The sequence below is a fragment of the Schistocerca americana genome, chromosome 3, assembly GCF_021461395.2.
Source record: "Schistocerca americana isolate TAMUIC-IGC-003095 chromosome 3, iqSchAmer2.1, whole genome shotgun sequence".
Lineage (NCBI taxonomy): Eukaryota > Metazoa > Arthropoda > Insecta > Orthoptera > Acrididae > Schistocerca > Schistocerca americana.
Genome location: NC_060121.1, coordinates 207,663,521 through 207,680,577, shown reverse-complemented (window position 1 = coordinate 207,680,577; position 17,057 = coordinate 207,663,521). Strand labels below are relative to the sequence as shown.

The 17,057-nt window shown below is 39.7% G+C and overlaps 1 protein-coding gene across 1 annotated transcript in view; it reads right to left on the bottom strand.

Moving 5' to 3' along the window:
• LOC124605977 (sperm flagellar protein 1-like) overlaps nucleotides 1-17,057 on the bottom strand; it is a 105,347-nt gene that overhangs the window by 59,379 nt on the left and 28,911 nt on the right. The window contains exon 2 of the mRNA XM_047137942.1: nucleotides 826-941. Coding sequence (XP_046993898.1) covers nucleotides 826-941 — 116 coding nt within the window. The remainder of the gene's footprint in view (nucleotides 1-825; nucleotides 942-17,057) is intronic.

The window sequence follows — 17,057 nt, the reverse complement described above, 5'->3', positions numbered from 1 at the left end:
GTACGAAAAAGACGAAATGGATGCACAAGGGGAAAAAAACGAGATGAAAGAGAAGTGTAAGAAATATGTCACATCCCATAAGGAGATACGTTCTCAGTAGTTCTTGTACAATATCATGAAGGTATCTGCTCTACAGATGCCTAAAAAGTTCTTGCAGAGACTTGTGAAAGACATCAATGATATTCTTTCAACTTTAATCAATAAATCAATTAAACATTCATCAGTGGGATGAGGTCTTTGAACTGGAAAAGATTGTTTCCACCCATTTTCATCTTAGCTAGGGAACAATACAGCACACTATAGCAGTATGGCATTGTAGTAAACACTGTGAATGCAGTATTGATTATTGTGTGCTGCTTGCCTTCCAAGGAAGAGGTGGGTTTCCTCCCCCTCCCCCACCCTTCCCCGCTGCCCATAACTGCACCACTTCACCACGTGCAGTAGCCCACATGAAAGGTGTTGCCAATTACCTTTATTTCTGGGAGGTTTATTCTCAGCTGAGGTGGATGTATAGTAGAATATTTACCAAAAATTAAATCTACAGAATATGTAAGTTAAGTCACAAAAGAATAACCAATATGCGTATGCATATGCATGTTGAGGGTTAGAAAAGTAGAAGGTAACAGTCACCAAAAAAAAAAAAAAAAAAAAAAAAAAAAAAAAAAAAAAAAAAAAAAAAAAAAAAAAAAGCATCGCTTAGTAAAGAACACAATTCACATTCTTTGTAATAAAAATGTTGTTGACTGGTGTTATCTTTACATGACAATATGACAGAGGAGCTTGCTATCAGTGAATGTTCACTTATTGTGAAGAACAACCACTCACCTTTCTATTCAAAAGATTCCAGTTGCCTATCTTCAGAGATTTTGAACTGGCTGCAACATAGTTGTGAAGATCGACAAGTTTTGGAAAGAAGTGCTTCAGTAATTCTGCCATAAGTACTGAAAAAAGAAGAGCTGTGTTACCAAGTTTGCCTTGCATTACTTCACAGATGAAATGTGCATCAGTGTTAAAAATATTTGCTGTATCATGATGAAACATTCATCAAATAGAATGGTTTCTGTCAGATGACTGGAATGTTGTCAGACCTTGCACTGTACACAGCTGCAAAGAAGGTACATGATACAAATGTGGCTGTGAGTAGGATGAGAAATTCTAGACAGAACAGTACTGTAGGCAGAAAAGTACGCATCACTCTAGGAAAAGTTTCATGAATGCAATTATGTCAGCATTACAACTGTAACTGTTAAAGAGGTTCGAGAGACATAATATATTAAATTGGCTCTTCACTGAATTGATACTTCCAAAATAATATTTGTCATGCAGTATATACAGGACATGTCTAAGAAGTGATGATAACACAATGTAATTACTGACTAAGATACTACCAGCATCATAAAGATCATCTTCAGAAACATGTGACTGCTTTGATGAATATTTGACTAACAGAACCCTGGACATTATACTGAAAGGGGAATGTTTACAGAAATGAAAGTAAAATTCAGTATGCCCAAAGAAAGTGCATTAATATCTTTAATTTAAATACATCATCTGATGACTTGGTAATGTCATGCTCTAGTCTGATATATCTAATAAATATATCAGTCAAATTCTTCATTTGTATGTAGGGTTTACATTACATCAGCAATACTGTGTCAATAATTTATTAATAGTGGCACCATGTAAAAAAATAAAATAAAACATTTAAAAAAAATCATCACTGGTAGAGTATTTTTTCATCCATTTCTTGCTTTACTGTGTCGAAACAAGGCCCCGGGAGTAGACAACATTCCATCAGAACTACTGACAGCCTCGGGAGAGCCAGTCCTGACAAAACTCTACCATCTGGTGAGCAAGATATATGAGACAGGCGAAATTCCCTCAGACTTCAAGAAGAATATAATAATTCCAATCCCCAAGAAAGCAGGTGTTGACAGGTGTGAAAATTACAGAACTATCAGTTTAATAAGTCACAGCTGCAAAACACTAACGCAAATTCCTTACAGACAAATGGAAAAACTGGTAGAAGCCGACCTAGGGGAAGATCAGTTTGGATTCCGTAGAAATGTTGGAACACGTGAGGCAATACTGACCCTACGACTTATCTTAGAAGAAAGATTAAGGAAAGGCAAACCTACGTTTCTAGCATTTGTAGACTTAGAGAAAGCTTTTGACAATGTTGACTGGAATACTCTCTTTCAAATTCTAAAGGTGGCATGGGTAAAATACAGAGAGCAAAAGGCTATTTACAATTTGTATAGAAACCAGATGGCAGTTATAAGAGTCGAGGGGCACGAAAGGGAAGCAGTGGTTGGGAAGGGTGTGAGACGGGGTTGTAGCCTCTCTCCGATGCTATTCAATCTGTATATTGAGAAAGCAGTAAAGGAAACGAAAGAAAAGTTTGGAGTAGGTATTAAAATCCATGGAGAAGAAATAAAAACTTTGAGGTTCGCCGACGACATTGTAATTATGTCAGAGACAGCAAAGGACTTGAAAGAGCAGTTGAACGGAATGGATAGTGTCTTGAATGGAGGGTATAAGATGAACATCAACAAAAGCAAAACGAGGATAATGGAATGTAGTCGAATTAAGTCGGTTGATGCTGCAGGAATTAGATTAGGAAATGAAACATTTAAAGCAGTAAAGGAGTTTTTCTATTTGGGGAGCAAAATAACTGATGATGGTCGAAGTAGAAAGGATATAAAATGTAGACCGGCAATGGCAAGGAAAGCCTTTCTGTAGAAAAGAAATTTGTTAACATAGAGTATTGATTTAAGTGTCAGGAAGTCATTTCTGAAAGTATTTGTATGAAGTGTAGCCATGTATGGAAGTGAAACACGGACGATAAATAGATTAGACAAGAAGATAATAGAAGCTTTCGAAATGTGGTGGTACAGAAGAATGCTGAACATTAGATGGGTAGATCACATAACTAATGAGGAGGTATTGAATAGAATTGGGGAGAAGAGGAGTTTGTGGCACAACTTGACTAGAAGAAGGGATCGGTTGGTAGGACATGTTCTGAGGCATCAAGGAATCACCAATTTAGTTTTGGAGTGCAGCACGGAGGGTAAAAATTGTAGAGGCAGACCAAGAGATGAATACATTAAGCAGATTCAGAAGGATGTAGGCTGCAGTAGGTACTGGGAGATGAAGTGGCTTGCACAGGACAGAGTAGCATGGAGAGCTGCATCAAACCAGTCTCAGGACTGAAGACCACAACAGCAACAACAATCTTTTAGCATATACAGACATTTCAGTACATAATTATATAAAAATGTATACAGTAAATTCTTTGAGCAGCAATACAGAAAAAAGACGATACATATTTTCTTAGAATCATTAAAGCACTACGGAAAAACAGATACAGGGCACACACTGATACAGAGCTCAAGCTAAATAACATTCTTAGTGGCAATGTGTCAAGCTGTATTATATAATATTAAAATTTTACAATTTATTTATTTAAAAACTCATCTAGACTGTGAAAAGCTTTTTCTAGCAGAAATAGTTTTAGTGCTTTCTTAAACTTACTCTTGTTATGAATCTCTGTCTTTATTTCAGTAGGAAGAGCATTGAAGAGTTTTGTTCCAGTGTAGTGGACACCCTTTTGTGCCAAGCTCAAATTTCTATGCTCGCTGTGTATGTCATTCTTCCTCCTTCCGTTATGCTCATGATAATTGCTGGTTGGCTGAAATATCTCTATATTTTTACAGACAAAACACATGAGAGAAAAAATATATTGGCATGTAGTTGTGTATATTTTAAGTTTTCGAAAGCTATTTCTACACGAGTCTTTTGGGCGCAATCCACGTATAACTCTTAAAGCTCGCTTCTGAGCAGTGAACACTTTCCTTGCTAATGGCTGGTTCGTCCAAAAATTAGTGCTGTATTCAACGAGTGAGTGAAAATAGCCATAGTCTACCGCTTTTGCAGTGTTATGTTCAACACATGTAGTGACAACCTGCAAAGCATACATAGCAGAGCTAAGCCTCTTACAGATATCTATTATATGTGAAGACCAGCTCACTTCCTTGTCAGTGTGCACTCCAAGAAATTTTGTTCTTTCCATTCATTCTATTGGCTGATTACCACATGTCACACTTATCTCTCTTTTTCTGTTTTTGTACAGAACTGTACTGGAATTTAATGAGAGACCGTTAACCACATCTGAGAGTGTGTGATTAATGGATTGCCCGTTCTGTTCTACTGTGCATAAAACTGTGGTCTCATCAGCAAATAATGTAAATTTACACAGCAGGCTTGTACATGTTGGCAGATCATTTATAAAAAATCAGGAATAAAAGTGGCCTAAGAATTGCGCCCTGAGGCACTCCACATGTAATGGAACTCCATTCAGAACGGAGGAAACACACATACTCCATCTGAGCTATTCAAGACAACTTTTCGTTTTCTGTCTTGAAGATACAACTGAAGCCAATTGCATGCAACACCACTTATTCTTAATTTTTCTTTTTGCAAGAGAATCTGGTGATCAACACAGTCAAACGCTTTAGACAAATCACGGAAGACATCAAGTGCTAGCAGTTTTTCATTGAGGGTTTCTAGGACTTCATTTGCAAGTGCATAGAATGCGTTTTCTGTTGAACAGCCCCTTTGAAAGACAAATTCGCTCTTGCTGAGTACTCTATTCCTCAAGACGATCAGTAATTCTCACATGTATTAGCTTTTCTAGAATTTTAGAGAAAGCTGTCGGCAAAGAGATAGGTCGATAGTTAGTTTCGTTTTATCACATTTTTTGTACAGGGGTTTCACAATGGCATACTTAAGTATACTGGGAACAACACCTTTCTGAAGGGAAGCATTGAAAATGTGACAGAGAATGTCCCTTATCCACACACAAGAATATTTCAACAAATTACTAGAAATATTATCAACCCCTGCAGAGTTCTTACTTTTTAGAGACATCATGATTTTTTAATTTCATCTACAGTGACAAAACTAAGGTACATTTCTGAAATCTTGTTTGATTATACAGCTTGACAAAGAGTTACAGCTTCAACAACATTGGGCTTGCAGCCAATCTGTTGAGTTACTGATAGAAAGAGTTTATTAAAAATCTGAACCACATTTTTAGGGTTATCTAATAGGGTACCTTCATATCTGATTTTATTTACATCTTCTTTGCTTGTTATATCTCTTCCTGTTTCTTTTTTTACAATGCTCCAAATTGTTTTTATTTTATTATTAGAATTATCTATTTTCTTCTCATAATTATGGGCTTTTGATTTCTGTATTAGTTTCTTTAAAATTTCACAGTATGATCTATAGTGTTCCCATTTCACAACATCTTTAGATAAACTTATTGCAGCATAAGTTTCCCTTTTGGTTTTACATGACTGTTTTATACGTTTTGTAGTCCAAAGCTTACTTACAGAATTGGAAGCACTATTGCTGACCCATTTCTTTGGAAACATTTCTTCAAAAAGAGCACAGAACTCATTTATAAAACAGTTAAATTTAGTATCAACATTATCAAGGCTACATACTAAAGACCGATCCATTTGCTGCAACCTATGGTTCATAGTTTCTTTTGCCTCTTCGTTCATTACTCTTATGAATTTCCATTGAGGAAATTGTTTTTTGAACAGACTAACATCATAAAGAGTGAGAATTTTTCCATGATGATCTGATAGCCCACTTATAACTTTTGATCTGAGTGTCTTGGAGACATTTAAACAAGCTTAAACAGAGGCCAAAGGATGGTTTTTGTGGCTGTGCGAATCAAAGAAATTATTGAATGGCTTGTCTTCTTGCTTAAAAGAACTGTTTCAGCAGATTCCAATAGCTTTTACTGTACTTTCCTTCAGTATCTGAAGAAAAGATATGATATCACTGCCAATAATCGACATGCATGCTTAGCTGGATTTTCCTTGGAGAATGAAATTGAATTTAAAGATTTTGAAAGTGCAGTGGAAATTCTTAACCGGAGAGGTCATGTTTGTATTGGTAGCTTGTACGAAGAATTCTCCAAATTCAAGACTAACTTACTTGAATGTGTGAACAAGAATGTTTGTGATGTATCGAAGTGGCTACGTTTCTTTTCAGTCATGCCAGAACATAAAGCGCCAAATATTTATAAGATAGTAGGACTCTTGTTCAGTATACCATGATATGATGCTTTTGTGGAAAGTGTGTTCTCATTAATGAAAAACAAATGGAATGAGACAAGAAACAGATCTAGCACAGAACTGATTCGGGTAGAGCCTGAAATTTCGCGAATTTTAATCAGTTATGTAAAGAATTTTTTGAATATGTAAAACAAGATCTTACATTATTGAAATATGCGAAAACATCTACAAAATATCAGTAAAAATTAGATGAACTTGTATAGATGTCTTTTGTATTTGAAATAAATCTGATTATTACAATATGTGGTAGCACTTAGTATGTGCTCATTATTATCTCTCAAAAAATCTAGAAAATTCGAAAATACTCTGTTTTTTCCTCCAAAACTGGAGTAGCTTCGAAAAAGCTTCGTTTTGCTTTAAAAAAATCTGGCAACCCTAGTCTGAGCATCTGTACTGAAAATGCTTAGGATTGCAAGAGCAAAAGGCTTGTAAGAGCAAAAGCTGTGAGGTAATCTTGGTAGCGGCACTGTGTTAAGCGACGTGTTATTACTGCGTGGAAAAGTTTTCTCATGTTATTAGGAGATTCAAAAAGAAAGAACAGATTTCAATTGTTTATTACAGACAAACTGTAAAAGTTAGAAAGTTATTACAGATGTCACCGGATATAGAAAGATTCAAAGTTTTGATACAGCTACGCCATTGTTTCTGTGTGGCAACTTGATTATACCACAAAAGAAATCATTGCAATCTGCATTCTGTCGTAAATTCAGAAAGAAGCCCCCTCTGCACAAGCAGATTTATGTCTAGCAAACAGGATTCTCGGAACTTCATTGCACATGCAAGGAGAACAGCACTGATCGGCCGCGCACGTCTGATGAAAATGTCGAGCGTACCTGAGATGCTTTCACAGGGAGTCCGCGGACGTCCACAACAGGGCAAGCCAGGAACTTCAATTTATCAAACAATAGTGTCTCCAGAGTATGGCAGAGGACACTTTTTCCGAACAACTCATATTTAGAACGAAAGAAAGAGACTGACTGAAACTGAAAGTGTTTTGTGTCATTTACATTCACGGCAGTCAGAACATCCGCGACTGGAGTGGTCCATTGAAGCCGAGTCTGGCGGGCGCGGACCACAGATGGAACACTCGACCCGGCGCGGACCGATTAGGGACCGCCCAGCTCCTCCCAGGCATAAATACTGGACTCGATCGACCCAAGGACCAGTCTCAGGTAGCACCTGAAGAAGACAGCGAGGCACGCTGTTGAAATATCGTGCGAGAACGACGCGAACATCCGGCTGGATTCCCGAATATCCAAGATGTCAACAGATCGCCGGGAAAGCATGAAGAATTACATTCACATAGTTAATGGACACTTCATTTTTGGGAAGGAAACTGTGGCAGGAATATCATACACGGACATGCTGCAAAACTTCACGAAAATCCCAGAGATTTCATTTTTATGAATGGCGGCGGCCCACCTCACTTTGATCTTGAGGTGCAGCGTTATCTTAACAACACAGTCCCACAACACCGGATCTGAAGAAATGAACAAGATCTTGTTCATTGCTCTTGGCCTTCCAGGTCACCAGACATCACATCTTGCATCCGTGGAGGTACATATAAGACAGAGTCTTTGTCACAGCTATGACAGCTACTCTTCAAGAACGGAGAAATCGAATTGTTGATGCCAAAGATTCAACAAACAGGGACTGGCTGATTCATGTGTGGAATGAAAGGGACTACCATTTTCAATTTTTCTCAAGCAAAGCTTGGTGCTCATCTTGGGTGTATGGTATAGTATATGTGCGGACACAGAACTTTGAACCTTGCTCTAATCAAGTATTTCTATCTTTCACAGTTTGTCTATAATAAACAACTGTAATCTGTTCTATCTTTTCGAATCACTCTGTATGTGAAAGACAGCCTTGCTTTACGAGCTTTAAATCGAAATCCTGTCATGGTAGGTAAAATGGAACACTGCATGCGTTATAAATTTTAACAAATTACAAAGCAGTTGATCCTGACCCAGACAGATGCAAGGACATAGACATAGGGGAGCGAGGCGCCCAGGGTGATCTGGACACCTCTTGTCACCAAAATGAAGTTACGCACAACCTAGTTTCCGTGTGGTGAAACTGAAAGATATTTTCATTTTCGATTATACCACGGAAAAGTGATACTGACTATTTAATGTTAGCACTGGAGTCTTCATTTGGAGAGTGGTAGAACTTTGGCGTTGTAATATTTCAGTATTTCACAAGGCAGCGGAATGGTAAACATCATTACAAATAACAATGAATTAAAATCAGTGGATAAAAATACATTTGGATTTGCCTATGTAGCCCAAAAATGGCATCGATCAAGAAAAATACCACTCAAACAGTGCCGACTGAATTTCTTTACCAAAAAAAAATTGCTCAAAATTCTATCATTTTAGCCCAAATGACATATTGCATAGTTTGTTCGTTTCTAAAAGATGTCTCATCCAGTGTTTACATTCTGTGAATAAGTGTAACACCAAATGCAGCTAAGAACTGTGGGTATTTGTGAGTATTACCTGATAATGTACATTATGAGAACGGATTTGCTATACATACAATTCAGTGCACTCACCATCACCAAAGCGTCCAGCTACACTTGGTCGACGATAAAATGTTCTGTAACATCTTCATCTGATAATGTGCTTCTAGCGGCTCGAAAATCAATTAATGATATAACAAACCATATCAAAATTTCAAAAAAGCTACTGCTTGCATATTTATACCCATATAAATGACAGTTTAAGTCGCAGTTGCAGTTAGTATGTTATCCCTTCAGAAATCGGAAAGATGCAGTCGACAAATTCCAGGTAGACTCCAAGAAAAGTTAACGTATTTCTGCTGTAGTTCCTGCTGATAATTTTATAAAAGTTTTTTTTGGGTAAACAACAAACAAATGGAGGAAAAAAAGAACAAAACATGGGTGTTTCATTGCCTGTGATAGAATCAGTTACAGTCTGTGCAGAGAATGACCTACCAATCCGAGGAATTGCCAACAATAAGGAACGAAAATTTCAATCCCTAATAAGATACCGTGCTAAATATGATGAAATATTAAAAAATCACCTATTGAACGGCTCAAGAAATAGCACTGACATACAGTAAGTCCTAAAATCCACAACGAAGTCATAAATGCATGTGGAAACTTGAGTCAAAAAAATTAGTAAAACATAATAACAGGTCTGGTCATGGGCAGTTCTCATTATGTATACACTATATAAAAGAAAGAGAATTCAGGCTCCCTGTACTAAGGAAAGACTGTTACTGTTTCCCCACAAGCAGATCTGTGCGCAGAGAATTTTTCTGCAAAGATTCTTGATACATGAATTTGTTTTAGCATTGAATTAGAGAAACTGGTAGGTCTGGGATATGATGGAGCATCAACAATGAGTGGGCATAATACAGTAAAAAAAACATTCCAGAGCTTCATCCCAAAGCAATGCATGTTCCTTGTTCAAGTCTTATTGTCTGAAACTCGTGCTTAGTCACTCTTTTAATGGTCCACTCACTAAAAAATAGTCCTGATGTTAAAGCAGTCACCCACTTTTCAGGCACAATACTCAAGCTGGAAGTCTTTTGAAATAAAACATAGTAAACATCTTACCCAAATCAAAAAATCAATATGTTGGATATCTGTGACACCTGATTTACTGAACGTCTAGCATCAGTTAATGTTTTCTTGAACTTCTTTCTGCAATTGTTCAAAGTATTCGATAATTTTCTGTTTTGGTGCAACTTTCTCAAGTACTGCATTGACAGTTTTAGCTGTCGTGAGAAAATGGAAGATCTACAGTGGCTTTGTTGGTTACTGAACATCTTTTCAGATTTAAAGCTTTCAACTTATCTTCACAATCCTCAGCTCTTCAATTTAGTGATGAAATACTCAGGAAATTTAAATACCTTTGTTCTGAAGATAAATTTGAGATACAATATCACATGATATTTGAAAAATCATCACCCTTAACTAAAGAAGTGTTTGAATCTATTATTGAGGTGGCTAGACAGGTAAAGAAACAAACTGAAAGACAGAAGAGCAGTATATTTGCCAGCAATAAATTGACTCATTGAAAATCTGGAGAAGAGATTTCATTGACACAAGGTTTCTTATCTTCATTCGAAATAATGTTACCCATTAACTGCCATCACAAGAACTTACATAAAATATACAAACTGAAAATTTTGCTTCGAGAACAGGGTATCTCAAACCAAAGTTGAAGCAGAGTACACATCATGATGTAGAAATGAAGTCATTAAGAAAAGTCTTACATCCCTACAAAACTTATGTTGGTTATTGCTGCTTGTGACGAGACCTTCTATCCAAACATACTATATCTTTTGTGTGCACTTGCATCCCTATCAGTATCAATACACAAAGCTGAGAGGTCATTTTCAACAATGAAACCAGGGAAGACTAATTTACAGAACACAATGGATAATGAAAGACTTACTGGACTAGAGTTACTGTTAAGTCCATCTTTCATGTAAACCGAATGGTTGTTTGGTTGTTAGACATATCTAACCTTCAGTGAATACTCTAATTTTATATGACATGGATAGTGTAAGGTAATAATATTTTTATTTCTTCCAACTACATTAAAACATTTAGATGAGTTCCTTAAGTCAGGTTATAATTTGTCTGTTGCTATCATGTAGAGATAACTGACATATAAGACATTCACATAACGTTTTGTGTGATTGAACTTTGGGTTAAGTATTGCTTTAAGCTATTTAAAATTATTCAAATTAATCATTTTTATTCCTGTTCTTTTGTGTAGTGCTTTTTATTCTTTTTCATGTGTTCCATTGTTATCTTCAACCTATAATGTTTTAAGCTGTGGAAATAATGATATATAAAATAATTTTTCATTACACTTGTAACAGTACTTTTCTTGATGTGGGAAATAGTTATTTATTTCTCGGGCAGGTAGTATTTAATTTTAATGTGGTTTGCAAAAAATTTAGACAACATGCATAGGTCAGCGAGGTTTACATTGGAAGGCGACTAGCAATCGCCATTTTGTGCTGTGACAGGTATCTGTGCATAAAGATGGCTAATTTATGGAACAATAAGGCTCGATTCATACGGTGGGCAACGTCACGTCAACGTCAACGCTGGTCACGTGACGTCAAAATATTCGTCCAATGCCTTCAAATGGCGAGGTTCACACGGTGGGCAACGTCACGTCAACGTCCGTTTGCCTGCCGGCCGGTATACTTCGAAAGAATAGTTTGACGTTGACGGTGGGGGTCACGTGGTTGGTGAACTGCTTACGATTGGCTGTTACTTTTCTGTCTGTTCTACGGCTACTCGCATGGCACGAGTTTGATTCTGCTAGCAGTGTGCCCTTACGGACCTTGAGTGTGGGAACGACCGAAAGTTAATCGAACTTGTTCGCCAAAATGTGGTGTTGTATGACATGAGCTGCAAAAAAAAGAGCGACACTTTGTTTAAAGAAGAAATATGGAAGAAAATTGGATTGGTTATTGGTCGCCCAGGTAAATAACTGTATGAATATTGTAGGCCTACTGCAGATTATATTTATTTTGTATGTAATGTATTTAGATGTACAACATCGCACCTGCATCTATTTATGTATGTATGTACTCACGATTAGGAGGTGAAAACGCTTAGAGCCTTCCTGCTTTCCAATTTCACAATTGTTCGCCAGTCGTGAAAGTTTATTTCGATCATTTGTATATGTAATACTTATCATTCCGAAGCAAAGATGAGCATTCTACCGCACATAGTCATTTTGGCTAGTAGTTTACTTATGTATAGTATTTATTTACATACTTTCTGGTACTGAGTCTCACTCAACATTTCGTATGGAACAGCTTATTTAAGCACAACTGCAGTAAAAAGTTCGATGTTTCACATTCATATACAGTTTGCAGTTGGTTCTCTGCAGTGCCAAAGCTTATGCAGGACGAACTTTAGCAGATTTAGATCTACATAACAAGGGGCCATAAATTGTGAATGTTTAGCCTATAGATCAATTTGTTGATAGTGTGCAGTATTACAATAAATATTCTGTTCTATCAAATACGTAAAGGTACAGAACAGAAACCCTCAAAGGAATTGGTATAGCTGAAGCTTCAGACTCACCTCAAACAAACCATTAATTTTTCTCCTGGAGAAATTGCACAGCGCATGTTTGTGTCTGCTTTCTTGGTGCGGCTGCTTATCAAAGACAGCAAATTAAAAAATTGCTGTCTCGACATTCGTAAATACACTCCTGGAAATGGAAAAAAGAACACATTGACACCGGTGTGTCAGACCCACCATACTTGCTCCGGACACTGCGAGAGGGCTGTACAAGCAATGATCACACGCAAGGCACAGCGGACACACCAGGAACCGCGGTGTTGGCCGTCGAATGGCGCTAGCTGCGCAGCATTTGTGCACTGCCGCCGTCAGTGTCAGCCAGTTTGCCGTGGCATCGGAGCTCCATCGCAGTCTTTAACACTGGTAGCATGCCGTGACAGCGTGGACGTGAACCGTATGTGCAGTTGACGGACTTTGAGCGAGGGCGTATAGTGGGCATGCGGGAGGCCGGGTGGACGTACCGCCGAATTGCTCAACACGTGGGGCGTGAGGTCTCCACAGTACATCGATGTTGTCGCCAGTGGTCGGCGGAAGGTGCACGTGCCCGTCGACCTGGGACCGGACCGCAGCGACGCACGGATGCACGCCAAGACCGTAGGATCCTACGCAGTGCCGTAGGGGACCGCACCGCCACTTCCCAGCAAATTAGGGACACTGTTGCTCCTGGGGTATCGGCGAGGACCATTCGCAACCGTCTCCATGAAGCTGGGCTACGGTCCCGCACACCGTTAGGCCGTCTTCCGCTCACGCCCCAACATCGTGCAGCCCGCCTCCAGTGGTGTCGCGACAGCCGTGAATGGAGGGACGAATAGAGACGTGTCGTCTTCAGCGATGAGAGTCGCTTCTGCCTTGGTGCCAATGATGGTCGTATGCGTGTTTGGCGCCGTGCAGGTGAGCACCACAATCAGGACTGCATACGACCGAGGCACACAGGGCCAACACCCGGCATCATGGTGTGGGGAGCGATCTCCTACACTGGCCGTACACCACTGGTGATCGTCGAGGGGACACTGAATAGTGCACGGTACATCCAAACCGTCATCGAACCCATCGTTCTACCATTCCTAGACCGGCAAGGGAACTTGCTGTTCCAACAGGACAATGCACGTCCGCATGTATCCCGTGCCACCCAACGTGCTCTAGAAGGTATATGTCAACTACCCAGGCCAGCAAGATCTCCGGATCTGTCCCCCATTGAGCACGTTTTGGACTGGATGAAGCGTCGTCTCACGCGGTCTGCACGTCCAGCACGAACGCTGGTCCAACTGAGGCGCCAGGTGGAAATGGCATGGCAAGCCGTTCCACAGGACTACATCCAGCATCTCTACGATCGTCTCCATGGGAGAATAGCAGCCTGCATTGCTGCGAAAGGTGGATATACACTGTACTAGTGCCGACATTGTGCATGCTCTGTTGCCTGTGTCTATGTGCCTGTGGTTCTGTCAGTGTGATCATGTGATGTATCTGACCCCAGGAATGTGTCAATAAAGTTTCCCCTTCCTGGGTCAATGAATTCACGGTGTTCTTATTTCAATTTCCAGGAGTGTAGTTATAAAATGACGTCTCCTCTTCTTCCAGCTCTCTATACAAATTGTGATATTCGCCTTCACACATTCTCTTCAAAATCATTTTCTTCGCCCATGTTCGTTTTGATTGGCTTGCCAAATTCCGTTCTCTTTCCTCATCATCTAAAGCAATTGCAATCGCAGCAAGTTCATCAGGACTAAATATAATGTCCGCCATCATCTCTCGTGAACACTTCTGCGAGTTTCCAATAACGCGCCAGAACGTGGTTGAAGTTTTGCCGTCTACATCTACATCTACATCTACATCTATACTCCGCGAGCCACCTTACGGTGTGTGGCGGAGGGTACTTATTGTACCACTATCTGATCCCCCCTTCCCTGTTCCATTCACGAATTGTGCGTGGGAAGAACGACTGCTTGTAAGTCTCCGTATTTGCTCTAATTTCTCGGATCTTTTCGTTGTGATAATTACGCGAGATATATGTGGGCGGTAGTAATATGTTGCCCATCTCTTCCCGGAATGTGCTCTCTCGTAATTTCGATAATAAACCTCTCCGTATTGCGTAACGCCTTTCTTGAAGTGTCCGCCACTGGAGCTTGTTCAGCATCTCCGTAACGCTCTCGCGCTGACTAAATGTCCCCATGACGAATCGCGCTGCTTTTCGCTGGATCATGTCTATCTCTTCTATTAATCCAACCTGGTAAGGGTCCCATACTGATGAGCAATACTCAAGAATCGGACGAACAAGCGTTTTGTAAGCTACTTCTTTCGTCGATGAGTCACATTTTCTTAGAATTCTTCCTATGAATCTCAACCTGGCGCCTGCTTTTCCCACTATTTGTTTTATGTGATCATTCCACTTCAGATCGCTCCGGATAGTAACTCCTAAGTATTTTACGGTCGTTACCGCTTCCAATGATTTACCACCTATGGCATAATCGTACTGGAATGGATTTCTGCCCCTATGTATGCGCATTATATTACATTTATCTACGTTTAGGGAAAGCTGCCAGCTGTCGCACCATGCATTAATCCTCTGCAGGTCCTCCTGGAGTACGTACGAGTCTTCTGATGTTGCTACTTTCTTGTAGACAACCGTGTCATCTGCAAATAGCCTCACGGAGCTACCGATGTTGTCAACTAAGTCATTTATGTATATTGTAAACAATAAAGGTCCTATCACGCTTCCCTGCGGTACTCCCGAAATTACCTCTACATCTGCAGATTTTGAACCGTTAAGAATGACATGTTGTGTTCTTTCTTCTAGGAAATCCTGAATCCAATCACAAACCTGGTCCGATATTCCGTAAGCTCGTATTTTTTTCACTAAACGTAAGTGCGGAACCGTATCAAATGCCTTCCTGAAGTCCAGGAATACGGCATCAATCTGCTCGCCAGTGTATACGGCACTGTGAATTTCTTGGGCAAATAGGGCGAGCTGAGTTTCACATGATCTCTGTTTGCGGAATCCATGTTGGTTATGATGAAGGAGATTTGTGTTATCTAAGAACGTCATAATACGAGAACACAAAACATGTTCCATTATTCTACATCAGATTGACGTAAGCGAAATAGGCCTATAATTATTCGCATCTGATTTATGACCCTTCTTGAAAATGGGAACGACCTGCGCTTTCTTCCAGTCGCTAGGTACTTTACGTTCTTCCAGCGATCTACGATAAATTGCTGATAGAAAGGGGGCAAGTTCTTTAGCATAATCACTGTAGAATCTTAAGGGTATCTCGTCTGGTCCGGATGCTTTTCCGCTACTAAGTGATAGCAGTTGTTTTTCAATTCCGATATCGTTTATTTCAATATTTTCCATTTTGGCGTCCGTGCGACGGCTGAAGTCAGGGACCGTGTTACGATTTTCCGCAGTGAAACAGTTTCGGAACACTGAATTCAGTATTTCTGCCTTTCTTCGGTCGTCCTCTGTTTCGGTGCCATCGTGGTCAACGAGTGACTGAATAGGGGATTTAGATCCGCTTACCGATTTTACATATGACCAAAACTTTTTAGGGTTCTTGTTTAGATTGTTTGCCAATGTTTTATGTTCGAATTCGTTGAATGCTTCTCTCATTGCTCTCTTTACGCTCTTTTTCGCTTCGTTCAGCTTTTCCTTATCAGCTATGATTCGACTACTCTTAAACCTATGATGAAGCTTTCTTTGTTTCCGTAGTACCTTTCGTACATGATTGTTATACCACGGTGGATCTTTCCCCTCGCTTTGGACCTTAGTCGGTACGAACTTATCTAAGGCGTACTGGACGATGTTTCTGAATTTTTTCCATTTTTGTTCCACATCCTCTTCCTCAGAAATGAACGTTTGATGGTGGTCACTCAGATATTCTGCGATTTGTGCCCTATCACTCTTGTTAAGCAAATATATTTTCCTTCCTTTCTTGGCATTTCTTATTACACTTGTAGTCATTGATGCAACCACTGACTTATGATCACTGATACCCTCTTCTACATTCACGGAGTCGAAAAGTTCCGGTCTATTTGTTGCTATGAGATCTAAAACGTTAGCTTCACGAGTTGGTTCTCTAACTATCTGCTCGAAGTAATTCTCGGACAAGGCAGTCAGGATAATGTCACAAGAGTCTCTGTCCCTGGCTCCAGTTCTGATTGTGTGACTATCCCATTCTATACCTGGTAGATTGAAGTCTCCCCCTATTACAATAGTATGATCACGAAACTTCTTCACGACGTTCTGCAGGTTCTCTCTGAGGCGCTCAACTACTACGGTTGCTGATGCAGGTGGTCTATAGAAGCATCCGACTATCATATCTGACCCACCTTTGATACTTAACTTAACCCAGATTATTTCACATTCGCATTCGCTAATAACTTCACTGGATATTATTGAATTCTTTACTGCTATAAATACTCCTCCACCATTGGCGTTTATCCTATCCTTGCGGTATATATTCCATTCTGTGTCTAGGATTTCGTTACTGTTCACTTCCGGTTTTAACCAACTTTCCGTTCCTAATACTATATGCGCACTATTTCCTTCAATAAGAGATACTAATTCAGGAACCTTGCCCTGGATACTCCTGCAGTTTACCAATATTACGTTGACTTTTCCTGTTTTTGGTCTCTGAGGACGGACGTTCTTTATCAACGATGATAATGTCCTCTCTGGTAAGCCGTCAGGTATTTTATCGTTTCGCCCAAGGGGGGGTCCCTCTAACCTAAAAAACCCCCGTGTGCACGCCACACGTACTCTGCTACCCTAGTAGCTGCTTCCGGTGTGTAGTGCACGCCTGACCTGTCTAGGGGGGCCC